The sequence below is a fragment of the Python bivittatus genome, unplaced genomic scaffold, assembly GCF_059951505.1.
Source record: "Python bivittatus isolate LINGU-HERP-01145 unplaced genomic scaffold, Pbiv_v1 ctg000700_np1212, whole genome shotgun sequence".
NCBI lineage: Eukaryota > Metazoa > Chordata > Lepidosauria > Squamata > Pythonidae > Python > Python bivittatus.
In genome coordinates, this window is record NW_028277098.1 from 71,676,018 (window position 1) to 71,700,448 (window position 24,431).

The following is a 24,431-nucleotide window of genomic DNA, read 5'->3' on the forward strand; positions in this document are numbered from 1 at the left end:
ATTGTGAGTATACAAAACGACAGATGCCACACATGAGCAATATTAAAAAAAACAACTCTCAGTTCTCCCTCAACTCAGCTAACTCTCCGATCTCAGCTTGATTTTCCCAACATTCCTCTTGTGAGCCTCCTGCATTCTCAAAAAGTTGCTAGATCCTTGTACCACAATATATTCATTTATTGCACAGTCTTCTTTGGCTTATACTCAATATACAAGGAATGGGAGGGAAGGAAGAAATGGTTCACATAGATTTGCTGTTTATTTAACTTATTTATGTACATCACTTATACTCCACCCACTTTAACAAATTCTGTGTGGCTAGAGTTGATGAAGCAGCAGCAGCAGCTGTACATGAATCATAGAAAAGAGTGAAACAGCAATGGTTTGATAGATCTGCACTTCTCCAAATTTTGGCGACTACAGCAATACAACCATAGACACATCCTTTCTTGTCTCCACTTACCCTTCACATAAAAGTGTATCAGAAAATTTTTTTTGACTCAATCGTTTTTATTTGGATCACTTTGCAGATCAGTGGTGGAGATGATGCTGGACTGTAACTCCCATCTCCCCAACAAGGCTAGTAAGGATGATGGGAATGATAGCCCCTCCAATGTAGGAAAAAAACCCAGGCAGCTATGTACATGCAAGCTAACATACTTGTTACCAAATAGAAGCTGCTAACGGGCTGAAAATATTCCAAGTAATTGAAGCAAGACTGAACAATTATGACACAGATGCAGAGTGAGAGGAGGCTGCTGTCTTGATTCATGACTCTTGATCCAAGCCCTACCAGGATGGTTGAAGGGTGTGCAGCCAAAGCACTAGTGTGACCTGAATATCTAACAGTACAACAGGGGAATGGATGGGAGCTGCTATTCATACTATGCTTTCTCTGCTGGCTTCCCCTGAGCAAGAGCCAAGCAAGAACAATGCTGGGCTTGTTGTGACAGCTCCTGGTTGGTCAGAACACTGGGGGTGGGGAATGGAGAGCAGAAAAAAAGAGACCAACCAAGCCTGCCTGGGATATTGCAGAATTTGGGGAGGGCAAGAAAGGAAAGGGTCGAACATTTCAAAGACAGTGGGGCCAGGAAGGGTAACCTTCATTCAAATCTACCAAAAAAAAAAAAAAAACCATGCAAGTGCACAGGGCAGCTATTTCCAACAGAATTGCTCAGATTTGCTACTGTTGGAATAAAAAGTACTTGGAGTGATCCTAGTATACAAGGGTGAGATGGCAGAATCAATTTCATGATTTGCATAGTTGCTGACATCAGACTAAAAAAGCAATCATATTCCAATAGTTCACAGGATCTGGGAAATATTTGAGGTATTGTCATTTTGCCCTAGCCTATTGGGCATAAAGGTAAGAAGAGAGCAGCGGTGTAGTTTAACAATGAACTTGTATGGAAGACATAAGCAGTCACTGTGAGGTGAAAAGATTGTAACAAGAACCAGACTGGGGACAGGATTCCACAACCAAGGCACCATGACTGAAAGGGAACTGTTTCTATTGGTACTACTATAATTCATTTGATAGGTTACTCCAGGATTTTATTTTGCAATACACAGTTGTGCAAGAATGGAGCTGCAGGGAAGGATAGGAGCTTGAATATTCATAAGTGATGTGCGGAAGCAGTGAATTCTGACTACTATGTAGACAGAGTTTATGGTCAAATGTATCCCACTATCCATTGCAGCAAGCAGGAATTCCATGGCAAGTTGTAGGAGGTTCCTCAACAACACAAGCTAATTTGGAGATTCCTTGGAAGTTTAAATTTAAAAATGCAAACAGATCATGCATTGGGATTTTCAGTGGCTATTAGCTTTCTAGATTTGGGGACTAATCCAAATTCAAAGCAGCCAATCATGCTCAAATCAAATCAAAATTTATTTACGGCCCAAGACCAAACATGCCAATCATGTTACTAGAGCATCTACAGAAGTCCAACAAAACTGGAAAGCATCAGGTTAGGAAAAAAAAAGAAATGGGCTAGGATATGGGCAATCCAATGCCCTGGCCACACCAGCTGGGCTAAGAGTTTTAACTCTCTCTCAGTCCATTCCTGTTTGTATTCCAGAGACATCCAATTAGTTATAGAGTACAGCTCTTTGGCTTGATCCTGAACCAGATTCTAAAATAATGCTGACGTTATTTTATGGATCAGAAACTGGAAGAAAATAAGAAAGTATCTTTAAATTAAGGTCAAAATACTAAGTTTTATTATTCAAGTCTGTTTGGTTTAAGAGAAAAGTTAAGTCACATTCCAGAAATAGAGCTATACTACAGTACTCTGTTGTCTAATGGAACACAAACAAACTTCTGGCAAAGTGCAATACACCTAAGACAATATAAACGTCTCATCTCCAAGCAAGAGGACATTTATTAATTGGCTCAAATATTATTTTGCTGTCTCTGCTAAATATCTGTTTCTTAACACCAGATTATTCTACTTATTCTCCTTATTGGCCCACTATTTCCATAACGGCCATTGAGAATGTTGGCTGAGAATAATGGGAGTTGTAGTATGATATACTTGGAGAGTATGTTGTTAGGAAAGTCTCACTGAAGCTATCTAGGAAAAAAAGCCTCAGATCTTTACCAGAAGAATGATACTGGGAGAAGTTGAGGTTCATTCATTCCTAACCCTTTTAGAATGATATTTGCAGCCCCTCAAGAAGAAACTCTTTCATTTATTACTGTAGTCTCTGTTTTCAAGGCAAGGGAGGGTTTTTTGCTCTTCCACAATAGGAAAAAAAAACCCTCAGAAGAATCAAATCTTCAGATGCAGCATGGAAAAGAAAGTATAGACAAACCACCTGAGGGAAAAAAAAGGGTAACAGTGCAACCACCACCAACATAAAATTGTTAATTTATTGTTATTTTGAGCCAAAAAAAGTACTGTTACAAGATTTGTTTCCCAGAGAAGGTCAAAGTATGAGCCAAAAATGTATTTTTAAAAAGGAATAAATGACACTATACAATTGATTAAATTAAAAAAAAGTAAAATATTTCCTTGTGCAGTTCTGTGAAAATGAGGAGTAAAGAAAAGATGCAGTTAGAAAGCACCCTCCCCTCTTGAGGGAAGCAGCTCAAGGCAGGATGGGCCCTGCAGTTGTACACCTCTCCATTGCTTACATGGGACAGGGCCATGTAAGCCACCCCCCATAATGGCCAGCAGTCAACTATCTTTATAAGAAAGAGATGCCTATTGCATCTTCAAATATTTTCCATAACTTCACTTCCTGGACCTCTCTGCAGTTGCTTTAAGTCCCAGAGCAAGCCGAGAGGAAACACAAGAGCAGTAGCCTAGTCTGACCTCCCTTAGTCAGGAATTCCCCATCTTTTCATCATGGCTTTTGCCAGAAATCCAAGCATGCTACAATCCAGGGGGTTTTTTTCCCCACACAAAACCCTGGGTGCCAGAGAGTGAAATTCCCTGTTCTACTCAATTTTCCAAAAACTTCACCCCTAAGTTTCCATAGGTCTGGGTGCACCAGTGAAAGGAGGAGGACGGACTTAAGCCTAAAGAAAGCTGAGAAAGTGTCCCGGCTCCTAGTGCTTCATCCTGAGCTCTGGGTAGAAGACAGCTTCTTCTGCATACCTTCTCTGCTCTGGAATTCACAATGAGAAATATGTTTTGAGTGAACCATCCTATGAACTCTGTCTTGCCTAAAGGGCTTTAAAGGGAAGCTTTACATAAGTCACTCTGTTCCTCAACAATCCACAAAGGTCTGTGGGAGGGGATGGCCTAAAAACATGGACTCCGTGAATGTTGGCCCAGACCTAGTCACTTTGGCAGTACACCAGAATTCTAGACCATCTGCATAGTCACGGGATGTACATCATGCACTGCCTGCTTCCATTCAGGGAAATCTCCTGATCCTTGCAAAGAAAGCTGCCTTACAGGTTTTCAAAGAGAGGGAGCACATCCAGGTATGGTTCTGAAACACAGCAGCAGCGAGAGATGGTGCTCTGTATCTTCAAGTGCAAATTGAATGAGAGTTAAAGCTCAGACTGAAGGGCTGCATCTCCTGCCTGCTGGGAAACAACCAAACTGGCCATTGCTTCCAAGGATTCAGCGGCAGAGGGAAAAAAAAACAAAAACCCTGCATTGGCTCTTCCCTAAATTCTTGGACCAGATGATTAATGTGAATACTGCCCTAGGAGGCTCTCCCCGGGATGCCTCCCCCCACGATCATGCCAGACACAAAAGGAGAAAAGATGGAGGGAGAGAGTTATCTTGCAGGGAGAATATCACCCAAAGCCATGCTTTATACCCAGCAAGATCCCACTTGTTCTGTGGCTGCTCGTGACATCCCCAATACTGCATTTGGTACTTTCCCACCCCATCCATTAGCTGCTGCCCCCTTGACAGCTGACAGGCCCCATTTAGTAACAGTATAATTGCTTAAATTAAAAAATTAAAATATATATACATATATTTATATATATATATATATATATATATATACTGTACACACACTGACGACAACAGAACAGTGCCAAAATCAGAGTAAGGAGCAAAAGAGAGGAGGGGGCAGACAGTTTCTTTATAATAAAAACAGGAGTTCAATCTCAGCAGAAGAGGATTCTGGTGTCCCCTAAAAATACCCATCTAGGGAAAAAGAGGTGGGCAAGAGGGATGGAAAGAGCAGGAGATGGGGGAAGAGAAAGGAGGAGGTGCGCCTGGCTTTTACAATCGCATCTTCCCGATCCAAAACCTGGCCAAAGAGCTCTCAGCTTCGTCGGGACTTTGAATGCTGAATAAGCCACTGTAGGGTGATGTCTGTCAAAGAGAAGGTAACAATTTATGACCATCAAGAAGAAAGGAAGATATACTAAACTTTCTGCTGCTTACCTGGAGGTAAAATCAAATGTGCAGATGTCTTGCCCAGCTAAAAGACAGAGCTTTGCTAATTAACCCTGGCTAATTCAGTCTTGCAACCCACCAGAATCAACTGAGGGTAAAAGGGGAGTCATGTGACTGAACTCTTCCACTATGAAATGAATGGAAACCCCAAAGGTATACAAAGCCCTCATAAAATTGACTATTGAGCTCAGCTGATTTGGCTGAACATGTCTACATTATGGGCAAAACCAGTAACTGGGTCTCCTCAAAGGAACTTTTGGGTTTTGCTGCATATTCAACCCTCATCAGGACCATTCAAGTTGTCACATATCCTGACCTTTTAATCTTTCCCAGCCTTTTCCTTTCCAACTTACCAATGTTGTCTTTTTCTTTGCAAGAGATTGAATAGCAACAGATCTCTCGGTCCTGGATGGCAGACAAGTTCCTGAAAGAGAAATAACAGCACGAAAGATCAGAAGTCTTAGAAAAAACACTGCACAAAAAGGACAATTCACGCAAAAGGATCATTGCCAGACTGAGAAGAGTAATAAAATGTGTCCCAGCAACCTGCAGTTTCATAAATAATGACAGGAGGATGAGTTCAGAACTTTTCCTTTTAAATGATGACCTCACCATTCAATGAGATTGTGTCTTCCTCACTTACCACGTCTGTCCACTCTGGGTCTACTAAAACTTCAGGAATGATATCCCACAGCCAATCTGATTTAGGTCTATAGGAGTCAGGTATTATGCACATAGGCTTCACACAAGTGTTTACAAGATTTTGGCACCTTTAAAAATAAAAGCCATTTTAATTTGACTGCCAGAATAAAATACAAGGAAAAATAAATAATAGAAACAGGTATAATAGCTTTCCATGACTAAAATCCAATAAATGAGTAACAATAATAATGGGAAAGCTCTTAAATGTTGACTGATGAATTTCAACTGATAATATGTTCCAGAGGCAGACAAGTGAGAAAGTTGTCATATTTGCACACTGTTGGTATGGTTGGAAGGCATGACCTCATTACTGTACACATATGGAGCAGACTGCCTGAACTAGCCCTAAACAGCCATAACTGATTAAAATATAGAAAGATCCATCTAACAATTAGATAGGACTAATATGAACTTTGCTATGTGCTATCCCAGAAAAGCCTATGCCCGAGCATGCAATCAACATGACAAATTCTTCTTTCCATGAGTAAATAAATAAGCATCCATACATTTGAACAGCATAATAAGTATGACACTGCCTTCTGGTGAGTGGTCAACCTTCTCCTAACTCTGAAGCTGCAAAGTTGGGTGAAAGCTGGCAGTCAAACAATTGTTGCCTATATCCAAAGCTTGAGGAAGGCTGGGATCTGCTGGCAGCTGTGAGATCAAGATGCCCCCCAAACCAAGACCATTCAAACCCAGATGGGCAACCTCACTGGATGAACAGACGGGCATCATTCACGGAAAGCACACCAATAGTGGAATAAGATAGTACATGTTGCCCCCTCTCTCCCACTCACCTCAGCCTCTTCTGGAGAGCTCAAGGAGAAATGTTGGATACTATTGCTGCCTGAAAAACTAATGGTACTGGCACAAAATGGTGCCCATCATTTCCTGCCCAGCCTCTCTTGCCAAAAGAAAGAAAGAAAAAAAAGTAGGGAAGATTTAGTGATTCCAATGTTTCATTTGCCTAGCAAGGACTGCGTAAGATTATAGGCTCCTGCAGATACAATCATTACACCACCTCTATGGCAAAATATTAGTTTATTATTGCAGCATGCTGAAAAATGATGAGGAATAGTTCTCAAAATCATAATCCTACAAGGAAAGTGGAACCTGATAAGGGTAGCAGGATCCTTCTTTAGCTTCACAAACAGAATTGGGTGAGAATATATTTCTTCCCCTCTTCTCATTCCCTTCTTTTTTAAGCTGCCTACTTTGAATGAGTCCTTGCTTTCCTGAGTCTTGTTCTTATGTTAGCAGAAAAGATGACTACCAAAACAATTCCTGACGTACATGAACTCTGCCAATAATATTGTTCAGCCAATCCCGGAAAAAGGAGAAATGAAAAATACTTGCCTGCTTATGGTGCCACCATGTGGCACAGGCAGTGAAAAACTTAAAGAGCAAACACATTCTGCCACCTACTATGTTGGTTTATTTCAGCAATTTGCATTTCTATGACCCAATGTGGGTTCATAGTGTTTTGATTTCCAGGACTACCCAGGGTCTGTAATTTTCTCAATAAGTGGTTTTTCTGTGGATAACAATGGAGCACAGAATCTAAGGAAGGAGCTACATGGCCAGAAACCCTATTATCAGTGTTCAAACAATGTGCTTTCTCAATCCTCCAAACCATGTGGTATCCAGCACGTTTTGTCACTGTGTTCTTTTCCAATTCTGAGGCAACTTGAATCTTCATGATGGTGCAATGGACAATACATGCATGACTGATACAGAGCAATGCTTCCTGTGCTCTTATCCCCAAAGCCTTTTGCTCTTCCTGATATTCATCAACATCACCTTTTTCATATGGACTCATGGGATAGTATCCCAGAAGAGAAATTGATTTAATCCTATTTATTGCTACCTACTTTCCTGACTAAAGGGACTCCAATGTATTATCAATAAACTACACTATTCTTGAACATAGCATTCTCCAGGGCCTTAGGTGATTTGCAAACCCATATAATAACTTCACTAAAACAACATTATTACACAATTTAATCATTACCACCCCCACCCCCCAAATCATGCATCTGACAATATTATCTCTATTTATACCAAATACATTAAGCAGGGTTTAAAATGCCACTTAATTATATGCTGCTTTTTCTACAGCAAACTAAAACGACTTCCCTTTGGAATCTCATTAGTGAGATGTAACTGTGCAATGAATTACGTTTTATTTTATAACCAAGGTTATCAACAATGAAGCCATGAATTCATAGCACCTCTGGGAAAGCAAGCCATCAAAACAGCAAATGTACACCTGAAAAGAATATAGCTCATAAATCAAGTTACTTAGACTTGTACAAGTTCAGGAATGAATGCCTTGGCCAGCTTTAGTATTATACAGTCTCCTGTCAGATGTTCAACCAGGTACAAGTCTATAGGAATCCTGCCTGGCCACTGGATGTTAGGCCTGAATATCCTAAGAAGCAGATTTCCCTCTTTCAGAAGTCACCAGACTCACTGCTCAGGACCCCTCTCGCAGTGAAAATAATTTCTTTCTTGGATGGTAGGTGAAAATAGATGGTAAGAAGAAAATTGGGAGAATTAAACTAGATAAAAAAGAAGATACTGCAATAGTGGAGAAACAAAGCATGTGCACTGATTAATCTGGAACTCAAAGCAAATGCTGTTTAATAAATTCTCTGATGTGAGAAAGATGAAAGAAACATGCAACAGTAAAATACACAGGACTGCAGCAATTTGTGGTATGCTATATATTTCTTCAAAACTACCACCAATAAAGGTAAAGGTAAATATCTAACATGCTTGAGGATACCCTGGGCTTAGCGTAGCTGTCCTGTTTTGGGGCTGATACTCACACCATTGTTAAAATGATTTGGTGAAGATAAAAAAGATTTAAAGGTACTGTGATATACTGAAAACTTGGAATTTATTGGTTTATGAAGAACTTTGGATTTATCAAGCTTAGAGAGCCAAGAACATGATTTTGGTTTGTTGAGACTTAAAATCTGGGCTGAAGACATGGCTCACTCTCAGCCTTTGAACTGGCTCATTATTCACACAATGGAAACACCGAGGGATCAATATGATTCTGTAAGGACAAGGTTTTATTTGTTGTTTAAAATCTGAGTGTGTGTGTGTGCATGCAGTTTGTTGTTATATATGCGTTCCTTTTTTTTTTTTCCTATTTTTTATTACTTTGTATTTTGTGGAAATAATGTTGTTAATTTCTTCTACTTTTGTATATTATTTTATTTATTTATTAAACTTGTCCCTGACCATCTTCCCCCAATGGGGGACTCTGGGCGGCTCACAACATATTAAAAACAACAAATACATATACAATTAAAATGTATAACAAAGGTAGCCTCTTAAGTTGATCTTTACTTCTGGCAACCTCATAGGCACATCTAATTTTCTTGGTAAGTTGAGAGATAGCAGTGCCAGCAGAGTGGGAACACCAGTCTGCAGAGTGGAGCACCAGTCTGCAGAAGTCCCTGCTGGCTGATCATTAGAAAGGAATGCAATGCTGCAGGCTAAAGCATGGATCCTGGTGATACCTGGGGATTTTGTCTTGATTGCCAGTTGATTTCAGACACAAGTGTTTTGGGTTGCTCTGGGCTGGCAATTGCCATTTTGGCAGCCTATTTTGTGGAAACCTGAACTCACAAGCAGCAGAAGAAGACAGGACCTCGAAGGAAGGTGTTGGGCATGTGCTAGGAGGGCTGAGTCTGCACCTATAGATATAGTGCTGGCTCCAGTTCATGGGCTCTCCAGCTGGACTTTGTTGTCCAGATATTGTGTACCTGGATGCTCTAAAGGTCAGTTTGGAGGAGTCTGCTTCCCACTGACTTAGTCCCTTCACCATAACCTGGATTGAGAATGCAGCTTGGAGCAATGTGATTGCTGAACTTCCTCAGCAGCAACCCCCTAGAAGCTGCTTTCTGCCAGAGAGAATTAAGATGCTGCTGGGCTTGGGCTTTGACTTTGGGGGGAACCTGGGCTGTTCTATGGATGAGAACCAGGGTAGTATACAGTATGTTGGGTGGGCAGTAGTTTGTTGAGTGAGATGTCCGAGAGCTGTTTAAGCCCAAACACCTTTGTTGAAAAGTCCTTGCATTAGATGGTTCAGGTTCTTACTGAGCAATGGAAGGTGCTGGCTGGGAGGGTGAGGGGGCATCATGGGGGAATGGGATCTCGGTTGTGATGGGCAAAAGGACATATGGGGGGAGAATGAGTGGGCCACATTCAGGAAAGGTATGTTTGACATCTGGTATTTTTGTGTGATTCCCCCCTTCCAGCTTTCAGTTCTCATATGTGGAGCTAGAGTTCCAGATCCTTGGTACCCAAGGGCTCCGACTGCTGCAATTTAATGACATCCATCTATAATGACCTTCCTCATCCATAATTTGATTATGAATGAGAGGGCAGACCTAGCTTGTATTAGTGAAACTTGGGTAGGGGAATTCTTCTCTCAGATATCTGCCTACTCAGGTTTCAGGTTTGACATCAGCCACAGTACTTGGGCAGGAGAAGGAAGTAACTATTGTAACTTATGAGGCTCTGGTGGCATCAAGAGGCATTACTTTGCAGATAACCAAATGTGAAACGTTGTTTATGCATCTGAGCTAAAGCTTGCTACTTGTATGCTGCTCCCCTTGCTATACAGCAGCATCCCTGCAGGGCTGCTTGACCTGATCATTAAGATAGCAATAGAATTCCCCCAATTAGTAGTGTTGGGGGACTTCATCTTAACTTCCCTCAACATGGAATATGAAATGGCCCAGGATTTCATAGCCACCATGACAACCATGGACCTGACCCAACTTAGCAAGGGTGTGACACCTGAGTGGTCATACACTAGACCTGTTTTTTGTCTCAGGGCAGATGTGACATGCCTTGAAAAGTGGAAGGCATTGATCTTCACCCTTTTTCATGGGCAGATCACTCTCAGATTGCCATGGAGCTCTGCAATACAACCCCCACTGCAGTGGGAAAGGACTTACTATATTAGATTGTTCTGTCAGTTTTCAGAGGGCTCTTGGGGACTTTCCAGAGAATCTGGCAGACAACTCAGCCAAAACTTTGGTTGCCCAATGAAATAAAAGGATGTCCAAGGCAATGGACCCAGTTGCTTCAGAGCAGCCTGTCCCTCTTTGCATATCCACTGCAACCCCTTGCTTTACTGAAGAGTTCAAGGAGATGAGTGACAAAGGAGATGCCTGGAACATAGCTGGAGGAAGACCCATCTTGGGTCTGACAGGATACTAGTACAAGCTCAAGCTAATGCTTACACAGTGGTCATTCAAGCAGTGAAAACAAAAAGTCACTCTTATTGCATCCACTAAATATTATTCCATGGCCCTTTTTAAGGTGACCTGTTCCCTTTTTTAGGGAAGAATGTTCACAAAGACCATCTGAAAGGCCTCTGTGAAGAATTTTCACAGCATTTTCACGGCATTTGTCAGTCAAGGATGTTCACAGCATTGATAGTGCAAATGGAGTTGATTGTGGTCTCATCTTGTGAAGTTTTCTGGAATCACTTTGAGATTGTGTGTCTCGAGGAAGTGGGCTGGGCCCTTTGCGATGTTAGCTTTACTACTCTCAGTTGGATCCCTGCCCCTTATGGTTAGTTATAGCCTCCCATGAGGTGGTGGGTTGGATCAATGCTTGTCTGAGTGAGAAGATGTTTCTGTCATATGTGAAGGAGGCAGTAGTGAGCCCCTAATCAGAAAGCTTTGCTCAATCCAACACTGGACAATTATAGACCTGTTTCCACTTTTTTTTCCTGAAAGATTGTGGAGAAAGTGGTGATCCTACAGCTGCAAAGGATCCTAGAGGCATTGGATATGGACTCTTGTTTGTCAAGGTTCAGGCCAGAATGCAGCATGGAAGCTGCATTGTTTGTGCTTGGGGATGACTTGTGGACAGGCCCAGATCTGGGGAGTCCAATCCTCCTTGAACTCTCAGCACTTTCTGATACCATTGACATGATATTCTTCTAGACGATCTCTGTTCTGCAGTGGTTCTCCTCCTTCCTGAAGGGTCAGTTCTAACTGGAGGAAGAGGAGAGATCTATCCAGAGACCTCTACTTTGTGGAGTGCCTCAGGGATTTCCACTTCTTTTTAACACTTACATGAAGCTGCTGAAGAAGGTCATTGCTGTCATGGGGTTTGGTATCACCACTGTGCTGAAGATACCTAGATTACAGATTATGGATTATGTCCCTGGGTCAAACGGGTGATGCAATGGAAGTACTGACCTAGTACCTGGAGGTTGTCAGGGTCTGAATGGGGAGGAATAGACTTCCACTGAATCCCTCAAAGATGGGCTGACTTTGGATTTGTGTCCTAAATGATTCCAGGGAAGTTCTATCTTTGATCATGAACATGGTTGTAGTCCTCTGTTCAGAGATAGCTCACATTCTAGGAGTTCTCCTAGATTTCTAGCTCCTGCCTAAAGAGCAAGTGATAGCTATGACTAGGAGGGCTTTTGCAAATTACATCTTGTGTGCTAATTGCAACTTTTCCTGGATTGGATGTCCTGCTCACAGTCACTCATGCCCTGTTTGGACTAGTGTAACATGTTCTACATGAGGCTGTCCTTAAACATACAGAAGCTACATTAGCGTAGAAAACAACAGTTCAGGCAGTGATGGACTATCTTGATATACTTGGGTGACCCCACTGCTTCAGAAACTTTACTGGTTGCCAGGTGGCTTCCAGGTGTGATTCAAGGTGCTGGTTGTCACCTTTAAGGCCGCAATGGTTATCTGAGGGACCACCTTCCCCTGTATTCATCTTTCCAATCAGATCAAATAGGGCCAACTTCCCCTGTATTCATCTGTCCAATCAGATCAAATAGGGCCAACTTCCTCCAAATCCTATCTCTATGGGATTGTCACATAATGGGGCCTTAGAGGCAGATGTTCTCAGTAGCTACCCCCACTCTGTGGAACTCCCTCTTAGTGCGAATCTGATCAGTCTCATCTATCCTAGGTTTCAGGAAAGCTTTAAAGACTCACTTCTTGCAGAAGAGGAGAGTGCTTTTTAATTGGAAGGTGGGGTTGCTGGCATGTGGCATTTGTATATGTGGGTGCTTTTTAAATTTTATTTAACTTTATTTATTTATTTAAATTTAAAATACATCTGACTCCGGATACATAATAAAAAAAGAACAATGAAAAGAAACAAATGATACACATCCAAAAAGAGCATATAACATATGCCAAACAAAAACTTACAAGGGCTTACTCACCACCCTGCCCCAAGACCTGCAAAAACAGTCAAATTTTCAATGCCTTATAGAACATCATCAGAGTAGGAGCCATACAGATCTCTGGCAACTACTATTCTAGAGCACAGGCACCACAACACAGAAGGCAGCCTTTCAAGACCCCAGCAAATGACATTGTTTAATCAAGGGGACCCAAAGTACACCCACTCTGTTGGATCTTACCCAATGGGCAGAAACAATCGGAGACAGGTGGTCTTTCAAATAACCTGGCCCTATGCCACGAAGGGCTTTATAGGGGGTAACCAGAACCTTGAACTGTACTTGAAAGCTAATTAGCAACCAGTGCAATTGACAATCAGTGCAGCTTATACATATATGGAGTTTCCTGGAGTATTTTATGTTTACATTGTTTATATCTTTTAGGCCGGTGAGAATGGGTGGCTTATAAGCAGCATAATTTTACAATATCATAATCATTATTTATTATTATTACTGTTAGATTTTTATCCCATCTTTTTATATAGTAGTAGTAGTAGTAGTAGTAGTAGTAGTAGTAGTAGTAATAATAATAATATGTTGTTGTTGTTGTTGTTGTTGTTACATAATCATGCTGAATATATCCAGATATGATTTCCAAGAAACTAAAATCAAGTAATTGCTGCAATGGAGGGGCTCCAGCCCAGTGGAGATACTGAAGACAACAATAAACACTTACATCTTTTCAATGAGTTCTTTCTCATCCAAGGCACCAGCCAGATCTCGCTTGTTCCCAAGAACTAAGACCTGCAAAAGAGAATAGGGCAGCGCTCTTAGTCTGATACATGCAAGCTGCAACAAGCAGCTGGAACAGTCTGAAGTAACTCCATTGTTTAAAAAAGATAAATCTTGTGCACAATGTTTTCAATACACTTTCTGAATTCAAGAATTTCCCTTATAATCCAGGGAAAGTCTGCCAAGCATGAAGTTGGAAAAAACACAACTTGGGCTGAAAGAGATTTACTGACCCAAGATAATAAGACAGATGCCTCTAGAAATATTAAAAATTCCAGATTTCTAAAACGCCACATGGGTTTCATAAAGCCATATATAAAAAAAAGCAAAACACTGCATTGCTTTAAGCCTGAATGCAGATATGAGCAGCAATATTAGCCATGTAAAATAATTTAAGTGGTTCACTTAGGCATTCATGGGAAAAATCAAATGCTCATGGAGGGCATTTGATTAACCTTTAAATGTATTCCCTGGGGGCAGCCAATACATCTCTTCTAACCAATAAACAGAAAGTTGTCTGGTGTCCAGATATGCTATTAAAACCTAGCTACCAAAATGAGTATCTGCTTCTTTTCTTTGCAATTACTTCACCATTGGCAATCCTCACTATGTGCCAGTTCATGTGGCAGCATGCTGATTGATAACCATGGTTTTTCTTTTAAAATATTAACTGGACCCTACACAATTCTTGACTTCCTAATTTTCAGGAGCTATTCTCATTAAGATTTGGACCACGAAGCGCTCTAGCACAAACATTTAGCTCTCATTTATTTTGTTAGAGACCATAATTCTATTGGTGTAGAAGCTGAAGGATCTGGCAAGCAATGGAAACTACAGATCTTTAAAAAGGTAGCACGGTGCATTTCTGTGTAGCAGTTGGATTTAAGAAGGGAATGAAATGACCTTCTCTATATATTTAACTGAACTGCAAATATTTATTATTTACATCATTTTTTTGCCTCAGCCAGGCTATTTCACTGTCTGACTAAAAAAATAAAAGCCTTGAGGGAAGGATTCTAATTCATGGGAGTGCAGAGACACTCCGTGCTGCACTTACATTTCTATGTATTTTTACAATGTGTGTGCAATAATACGATGTGCTATTTGTATCCTCTCAGTGTTGTGCAAACTTGTCCAATTTAAGATGAGTGGACTTCAACTCCCAGAATTCCCCAGCCAGCATTCCCCAGTCCACTCATCTTAAAGTGGACAAGTTTGGACAACACTGCTCTAACTGAACACTAGCCAGTGGCAGCATCTGCCTAACTCTGGCTGTTTTCTAAAAGACTGAGAAGTGTCAGGCTCAGTTAGTATTTGGATAGGAGACCATCAGAAAGTTCCAGAGTTGTAGGCTAAAGTGGAAAAAATAAAACCATTTTGGGAGAAGAGAATGGCAAACTACTTCCTTACTGTTGCCAAGAAAACTACATGAATGTATCCATATAGTCACCAGGAGCTGAGCTGGACTCAAGAGAGTATTTATCTGTGGATGTGCTAAAAACTAAGCACTACTGACATTATAAAACTTCAGCCTTACTTCCCAGGAGTGAATTGTGTGATATTATTCTTTTTGCATTCCAAACAAGTGGACCACACCCATTGCTTCCAATGCAAAAGTAGATTCTGCCCATTACCTTTTAAATACAGTTCTTCCATCAAAACTTACACATCCTAGAAAGAAACATCTCAACTTCACAATGGGATAATCATGAAAATGAAAAACAGTTGGTTCCAGAATCTCGTCTGTAGTTTTTGAGAATAAATTAGATTCAGATGGATTTTTTTGCTCACCCCATCACATGGATTAACTTGTATATATTTTGGCCTTTCCAGAATTGGATCAACTTACAGGAATGCCTTGGAGTTGTGGTTTATCAAGGAGGTTGTGCAGTTCATTCTTTGAAGCTTCAATCTTCTCCTGATCTGCAGCATCTACCATGTATCTGGAATGAAACAAGACATTACTACTGAGCTGGAAAGGTGAGAGAAGCAGTTGCAGGTAGCAGTCTAAGCTGTTACATAGCAGCTTAATACTACATCAGCTAACTGTTGCCCAGCAAACAAGATGGCTTATTTGGAAACTTTATTACAGTCTCATTAACTGACTGGTTAAGAACCCTACACATTACCTTGGGTTTGGGCAGCATCTCTATTCACTTTTTTCTGTCCCATACCTTAGGAGGTTCTGGGACTACCTACTCTCCTAGCAACACTGGGATCCTAGTGCTACAAATTTGTACTACGTGCTTCAATGTATGCACTTTGTGTATAGAAGTGGTTAGGCAGGGCTGTACATACTTTGAAAAGAATGTATTAGACATGCTTCAGACCTCACACAACATCTCCCTGCTATTTATCAAAGCAGATAGTCTTCCATCACTGCTTTAAGAAGCCTGTTCTTAAAGCAGCATCATAGAAGCCCGAAAAAAATTAGGCTGGTTGAATGAATAACAGGGAAGTGTTGTACTCATGCAAGATCCAAAAGCACTACTTCTCAATCTTTTCTGAAGCGTGCACAACCCTACTGTTGGATAGGTTTGTACAAACTATATTCATATTTGTTTGAAGTTTATTACTCATTAAAAAGTGCAAATTGCATAGAAGAGCTGTACAGTATAGACAGAACGTTTGTCAGAAATTCTTAATTACATTTCAGTAAGTTGTTACTAAAGATGTTAAAGTTTTTAAGGACTAGAAAAAAAGACAACAGCAGAGAATGAAGGCAAGATTTTATTTAAGCTATTGATTCTGTTTACAGATACATTCAATATAATTGAAATTTTGGATTCTAAGACTCATTTATTATCAGCTTCTTAAGCTGCCAAGAAAACAGAACCTTTGCCATTATCTAGGCTATAACTCTTACTACATATTAAGAGTTTCCTGAATTTGCTCATCTCTCAACCTTCATTGGACAATCTTTATTCATGACTCTTTTCAGAACTGCAGCCACCAACAACGATCCCAAAGGAAACTGATAAGGTCTTGGGTAATTCAATAGTCAGTTAATCTAACTGTTGGTTGCACAACAGCAATTTCACTCACCACAGGCAAATTTACATCTATGTTCAATTATTCACTAGACAAAATGTGCTAGGCTAGTTCCATTTAAAAAAACCAGCAGGCAGCAAATATAGGATAATGAGTGCAGATTTCCTAGATTCACATCTTATGTTATAGAAGATCCAGAGTGTTCAAGGAGTATTCAATAAATATAACTCCAACTGAAGCATAGTATACAACACAAAATTTTCAACAAGGATGAACTCAACTGGGTTTGGTCATCACAAACCCATTTGAGAAGAAGCCCAAAATCTAGTCCAGAGCAAGCAGAAACCCAGGCATCTTCAGAGATAAATATAAATTGTCAGCCTATTAATATCAAAAAAATAGACTAGATGCAAAAGGTATGTGATCTTTAGGCTTAGCCTTATAATTCTTAACATGCAGAACCTATCTTTTTGGCTATATTATTTTATACAATGCCACATATACTGATATCCGTTGCATCAGGGATCAAAACTCAATTTGGCCCAGAAACCAGATTCAGCCCATTTACTTGATGGGGTGGGGATGGTGAATTTGTAACATTAGCCAATATATGTGGGCGAGGGCACAGAGAACTACCTACTGGCTTGCCTGTGTGGAAAGGGGGGCACAGGCAAAGCAGAGCTAATCCTGCAGGTACATCTGCAGAAACAATAGAAGGATCAGCCACTACGGGGGGTTGCACTCACTTCTGAGGGGGAAAGACAAGCCATGGGTGAAGTAGAGGGACAATGGGTAAGGGTGCAGCTTCACAAAAGAGCAGTCCTAAACTTTCTAAATCAGCCTTCCACAACCTGGATGTTGTTCAGTTATGTGGATTTCAATTCCTAGAATTCCCCATCAGCATAGCTATAGCTGAAAATTCTGGGAACTGAAGTTGATACAAATGAAGGATGCCCTGATTGGGGAATGTTGATATAAAACATCACAATGAATGAACAGAGATGAATTTTTCTGACAAGGGAGTCCTTCAGAGATAATTAAAAGAAATCCATGGGAGTGCTTTTGGGGCTATAGCATTTTCAACCATCTCTCTCCCTCCTTCCCAGCTAGCAGGCTTTCAGAAGAGAGACATAAATCTGAGTTATAGCTGGCCAGTAACAAGTTGACCAGTTCTACATTATTATTCTGAAGACACTGATCCCATCTTAAGTGTGTGTGTGTGGGGGGGGGCATTTTGGATTTGAAGGGAAAAAAGTGCTTTGGAACGTGTGGAGAGGCTCACATATCACCTATCTGGAACTCTTTAAAACAGCTGTATCTTTCCTGGGATTACATGGCTGCCCTCCACAAATGGAGTGCAATCTTGGAAAAGACATACTTTCCTTTGAATTTGGAAGACTGCACAGCCTGACTATAAATATCCACACATAAAGTACAATAATCATATTTCTGCTTTATCTGGATTGAGATTCAACAAACAAAATCCAGCTTTTCTTAAATTTCAGGTTCTGTAAAAAATTAGAGAGCATTTCCTTTTTTCTAAAATGAGAGGAATAGGTATAAAAATGTAAGATTAAAAAAAAAAATCCTCAGAATTTTGGGGCCTAGAGTTGGACCCTTTAATCCCCTCTTAGCATGAAACAACTGCAGCCTATTTATTTGCCAATTCTACTTTCCTAATGAACTCTTTAATGAAAACCCCGTGAGTTATCCCAAGAAATAAGAACTAAGCATCCAAATTATATGTCTTTGGACTGGAGGTTGCTGAACATGAGAATAAGTTTCTGAAGAACGCAATCTCTAATAGCATCTGCCTCCCAAGCACACGTTCTACTTTTTTTAAGCTACTTATATGATACAGCTGTGTACACAGCCATGCTGACAATTCTCCTTTTCTAAAAATATGATATAGAAACCAGAGCATGGTATATCTTTCAAAAGTATAATTTGGGGAAGGATCATAACTCCATGGCACAGTGTTTCTAGTTAAAAGAATCAGATAACGGGTCATAGGAAAGATCTATTAATTTTCCCCTATCAGGTTTACTCTACAGTCTTTGATTTGTATAATACAGTGCTGGTTTTGATGATGATTCTATAGGGCTGAAGAAAAAAGTTTTGAAGTAGACTGCTAGACCTCCAGAAATGTTTGAGGGGTCTGAAGTAGAGAATCTGAGAACTGCATGGAAGCTTTGACTGTTCTGAGTCTCAGAAAGGAGAACAACATTAGCTACTTTCTCCAAAAAAGCAGAATGGATGAAAGTTATTCTGTCCACATACCATAGGAACCAGTGGGGTTTTACGAAAAGCAGCATTAAAAGGAAGAAAACAAGAGATCTTGTCAGCAATAGCAAAATCTGCAGCTGCCAGTAAGAACTATAGCCTATAGCCTACCATTAGAGCTTGAATTATGGGAGCCTGAAGAAGCTTCTCTCCTGCACCCTTCATGCTTCTTAATAGAGTCTATAAGCAACTCTTTGTGTCAAACTATCCTGATACAAAAGTGGTTTCTTTATGCATAACATATGAGAACGGTACAGATAAGAAAGTTCATCCAATGGTTATAAGATTATTCTGAATTAGGAGTGCTTATGGTTCAATCGTAGAGCAAACATTAGGATCCCATAAAAATAGTGTCCTATAAAGAATACAAATCACCCCTTTCTATTGGTGTGTCATGGTATCCATGGAGTAGGGAAGTGATGTCACATGTTATTGTGCAAATGATGTGCATTATGTACTATATGTGATTTATGTCATCATAACATACACAATGTTATTATGATGTTCATGACTTATTATACTTCTACTGGAGGCCTATGTTAGGATGTCAATAGATGTTACTGTGAATGAATATGAGAAAAATCCAGCAAGCAGTTATATCAGAAAGAGACTTGAAAGACTTAAGAACAGACTCTTGCATTATTTCAAGGCCCATTATTATTAAGAGTACACCTACTGCAAAGGACAGTGGGACATTTTCACAATTAGATGTATCATCAATAAACACTCAAAATATCTTGAGATTAAGAAACAGAATTTGCTTGCAGAAAGACATTAAAAATAGTTGATATGAGAGGAAGAATGCAGGTAGTCCTCACTTAACCATCATTCGTTCAGCTACTGTTCAAAGTTACAACTGCACTGGACAAATGGTAGTTAATACTGGTCCTTGAAGTTATGGCCGTTGCAGCGCCCCCACTGTCACGTGATCAAAATTCAGGCACTTGGCAGCTCACCCACATTTATGACTACAGCATGCGCTTCAAGTCCCCCCTACCCACCTATCTTCCCCCCATCTCTGTCCTTTTGGCCACCCTGCACTCTGCGCCTACCCCTGCTGCCCCCCGCTGACTTTTGCCATCTTCTTCCTCCTGCTGCTGACAAGGCACATCCGGCCGAGGCAGCTGCTGACTCTTTGCGAGGCTGTCACACAGCCTCCCCAAAGCATTGTGAGGCCTCTGCATGGCCCCCCAGACCAGTCCTCCAGGAATGTTTCCAGTGTGTGCTTTGCAGCTCACGCTGGAAGCTGCTGCCCCTTCGTGAGGCTCTGTAGGAGGAAGGCTGGGCTGAACGAGCAGAGCGCCTGCAGGTAGGCTCTGTTGGTGCTGGGCTCACCTCCACCCCTCGCTAAAGCCTGCAGACTAGATCTCCAGGAGCGCTTCCAATGCGAGTTGCAGAGCGTGTGCTGGAAGCATTCCTGGAGAACCAGTCTGTGAGCTTCAGTGTGTTGGAAGCTGTTTGCCCTTTGCAAGGCTTTGCAGGAGGAAGACCAGGCCAAGAGCAAGCAGAGGGCCTGTGGGTAGGCTTTGTTAGCACTGGGTTTGCCTCCACCCCTCGCTGAAGCCCACAGGCTGGTTGTCCAGAAGTGCTTCCAACACAAGCTGCAGAGTGCACAATGGACGCCTTCATCCCTCTGCTGCTTCCAGTTCCACCACCACCCAGAAAAGCGCCTTCTGCACAGCTGCCACCTTCGCCTGGGGAGCCACTGCTGCCTCTCCTGTCTTGCCCAGTGACAGAGCACACCACCCCTCACTGTCCCATCCTGCTGCACTCTCCATGTTCTGCAGTCTATTGCTCCTCACACCAGCAGCAGAAGATGGGGGTCCTCTGCCAGTTCCATCCCACTGCCTCCTTGTCAGCCAGGCCCGACAAGCTCCCTTGGCAGATGAGGCTCCGCTGCCTTGCTATTTTTGCACCTGCAGCCTGGACCTGCCCTTTCGCCCAGCACCTGGATCCAGGGCCAGCAGCGAGAGGAAAAAGATGGCGAAGGTCAGCTGGGTGCGGCAGGGGCAGGCAGCAAACTGCAGGGCAGCCAAAAGGGCAGAGATGGGGGGGAGATAGGCAGGTGGGGGCAGCTGAAGAGCACCCTGCAGTCGTAAATGCAGGTGGGCTGCCAAGCACCCAAATTTTGATCACATGACCACAGGGGCACTGCAACAGCTAGAACTTCGAGGATCAGTCATAACTACCATTAGTTCAGCACCACTGTAACTTTGAACGGTTGCTGAATGAATGGTCATAATCCGAGGTCTAAGTCTGAATCTATCAACTCTGTGTTTTCTTCAGAGAAAATTGTCTGAATTTCTGGATGAATGAACCTTTAGTTTCTGGCATGTTGAACAGGCTAGCCAATGTAACTTGGTCTCACAAATACTGTATATGCAACACAATAAATAATATTTCAAAAAAATTAAAGACAAAGATTAACATATGTTGGATAACTTTTGTTGGCTAATCAAGCATCTGTAACATTAGAAAATGCCTTGCACCAAGGAACGTTTTGTTCCTGATCTCATGCTACAACTCTGAAACACAGCAGAAGTTAAATGACAACCTGACACACCTTGCTTCTGATCAGAGTTTCTGAAAGGTTTATGTATCTATTCATTTATTAACCAGATTTATAGGCCATTCAACTCATAGCAACTCTGCACAGCACACAAAATAAAACCATTAATACAATGCAAACAGAAGTAGGTGATGGCATGGTCGGGGTGATTCAAACCTGAAGGGCAATACTTTTCCATAGGGCAGATGCCACAACAGAGAAGGCACATTGCCTAAGTCCATCTGATGACATTGTTTTAACTATGGGACTTGCAGCATGCCTATTTTGTCAGATCTTCCTGGACAGGCTGAAACAATGGGAGAAAGGTGGTCTCTCATCCAGGCCCTATGCCATGAAGAGCTTTACAGGTCACAACTAGCACCTTGAATTGTACCCCAAAGCTTACTGGTGATCAGTGCAGTTTGTGCAGCAAAGGTATTACATGGATGTACAAAAATGTCTCCATTACTATCTGCACCGCTATATTCTGGACCAGCTGCAGCTTCCGAACCATCTTCAAGGGCAGCCCCATGTCAAGCGCACTGTAATAGCCTATATATGAACTGACTAGAACTTGAGTGACCATGAGAAGAGATTCATGGCCCAGGAAAGGCCACAACTGGCATACCAGACAAATCTGGGTAAAGGCCCCCTGTCCACAGCTCCCATGAGGGGAGGTAGAAGTTTGTTACGATGCCCAGCTTGCCCCCAGCTATTGTAGCTAAAGAGTTAGAATAAAGTGCAGGTTTCCACCCCTCTTTGTGTATTATTCCTGCCCCTCTACAGAAGAAGCATCAGGCACATCTTACTTATTAGAATTTATCCTCAGAATGCAGGCAAGAATTACTTACACTATTGCACTGACACCACGGCAATACCTCTCCCACATGCTACGAAAACGAGGCTGACCTCCAATGTCCCAGAGCTATAGGGAGAGGAGAAGCAGAAAGGATCAGTAAAGATGAGGATGTGAGAACTTACAAATAGATTTCTCTATGACTTACATATGCCCTACTCTCTCCTCTCTACTTTTTTCAGAAAAGAAAAAGAAATCTGAAGGGTTACCAAGAGATCCCAGAAAAGGGTTTCTCAGCTGCAGTTCTAGGTCCTGCACTACAGAGAAACATTCTCACATTCACAAAATTTGCAAAACACCTCAGACTTCAAACTATTAATATGCATTAAAATATCTACCCCAAAAGATTGAAATGATAGGAGATACATGCACTAAATTAACATATTTATAGATTTTCTTCTCATCAATGTAATATGTCCACACCAACTATTGATATGTTGCTGCCACTCCTTTTCAAATTCCCACTAAAGTCCTATCTTTTTCTAAAAAGCTGGATAATAAATAATCTAGATAATCTACAGAAAAACTTGTTTTAGAGTAGCACACCTCAGAATATCCTTTTCCTTCTTAATTATAACTGGTCTTTCAATTTAAAGTCTCCAGTGTGGCTTCCAAAAAGTTCTAAGACCACAAACACGCCCTGAATTAACAAAATACTGTAACTAGCAACAATCAATGTAATGCTCTTAAAGGAAGTCCTCAATTTACAACCATTCAATTTAGTGATCATTTGAAGTTATAACGGCGCTGAAAAAAGTGACTTATGGCTGATCCTCAAATTTATGACCATCACCACGTCCCTGCAGTCACATGATCAAAATTCGGGTGCTTGGCAACTGGCATGTATTTACAATGGTTGCCACATCCTGGGATCACGTGATCGCCATCTGCGACCTTCCCAGATGGCTTCCAACAAGCTAAATCAATGGGAAACCACGTGATTCACTTAATAACCACAGGATTCACTTAATGGCTGTGGTGATTCGCTTAACAACCACCGCAAAAAATGTCGTAAAATCGGTTGTGGTCATGTAATGCCTCGCTTAATGCCACACCACTTAACAATGAATTTTCTGGTCCCTACTGTGGTTGTAAGTCAAGGACTATCTGTATTGTAAGAACGGAGATTGTAGAAAGGCCTTAATAAACAAATTTCAGTCTGTCCTTGTTTTAGCTGAGTTATGCCTCCCTATAGTCCAGGGAAGGAAACCCACAGCTCAAAAACAGCATAAGGCACTCATGTTGCAGTCTCTGAGGACAAAATGGACCCATTAACAACCTGCAAAAATTACTAAATCCATTGTGCCCTGAAAACCTGCTTCCTCCATCTGAACCCCACTGAAAAGAGCCCCACGTTTCAGTAATACCCACTTAGGTGACATGACAGATCTTGGCTATAACCTCCTGTGGTCCTGTGCTACTTTAACAAGAAGACACACTGCTTTCATCTACAGATAGGTTCCTGCTGCCATAGCCTTCTAAAAACCATAGCTAAGTCTTCACTGCATACCTCCCAACCTCCTCTGAATCAGTTTTCATCAACATTTATCAGAGCATCCAAAGACAAGAGGGTCAGCTTATTTCAGCATCTAACAGCCAGTATGACTTTGCATGTGAAAGAAGCAGATAGGTTTTTAATTCTTGTTAATTCAATTTGTTAATTTGCCTGGATGTCCAGAAATCTCATCTACAGTATCCCTAACACTATGTTTGAAATCTAGTCAAGATATTTTGTATCTTACCTTTATAGTTACATTTCCCTTGGTGATTTTTCTCATATTGAAGCCCACTGTTGGGATCATATCTTCATTGAACTGTCCAGACTAAATAAAAAAAAAACTGATTAGTCATTCATTAGAAAGGCCTAGCAGCTTCCATGTAGCTTCAGCAGCCCCATCCTTATAACAGGGAAAGACTATAATAGAAATCAGAAAGGTGATCTTAATTCCTAGATGGCATAAGAATGACTGCTACTTCTCTTCAGAAAGTCAAGCACCTTGAATAACATATTAAACAACAATCCCATGAAGGAAAGACAGTAATGGGGAGGAGGAGGAAGAGGAGGAAAAGCAGTCTCAAAGCCCCAAAGTAAAAGCTATCCTGTCTGGTTATGGATAGACCGTGGATGATTCTCAAGGAGTTCCACTGAATTCCACTGGTGCCCATTGTACCAGGAGGTGTTCACTGTAATATCTA

General features: G+C 41.3%; 1 protein-coding gene across 1 annotated transcript in view; it reads right to left on the bottom strand.

Moving 5' to 3' along the window:
* Positions 1-1,873: 1,873 nt before the first annotated feature.
* ARL8A (ARF like GTPase 8A) overlaps positions 1,874-24,431 on the bottom strand; it is a 49,213-nt gene continuing 26,655 nt past the window's right edge. The window contains exons 2-7 of the mRNA XM_007430041.4: positions 23,978-24,058; positions 22,231-22,304; positions 15,407-15,500; positions 13,502-13,569; positions 5,228-5,298; positions 1,874-4,790 (exon numbers count right to left, since the gene is read on the bottom strand). Of these exons, the coding sequence (XP_007430103.1) occupies positions 4,741-4,790; positions 5,228-5,298; positions 13,502-13,569; positions 15,407-15,500; positions 22,231-22,304; positions 23,978-24,058 (438 nt within the window). The 3' untranslated portion in view covers positions 1,874-4,740. The remainder of the gene's footprint in view (positions 4,791-5,227; positions 5,299-13,501; positions 13,570-15,406; positions 15,501-22,230; positions 22,305-23,977; positions 24,059-24,431) is intronic.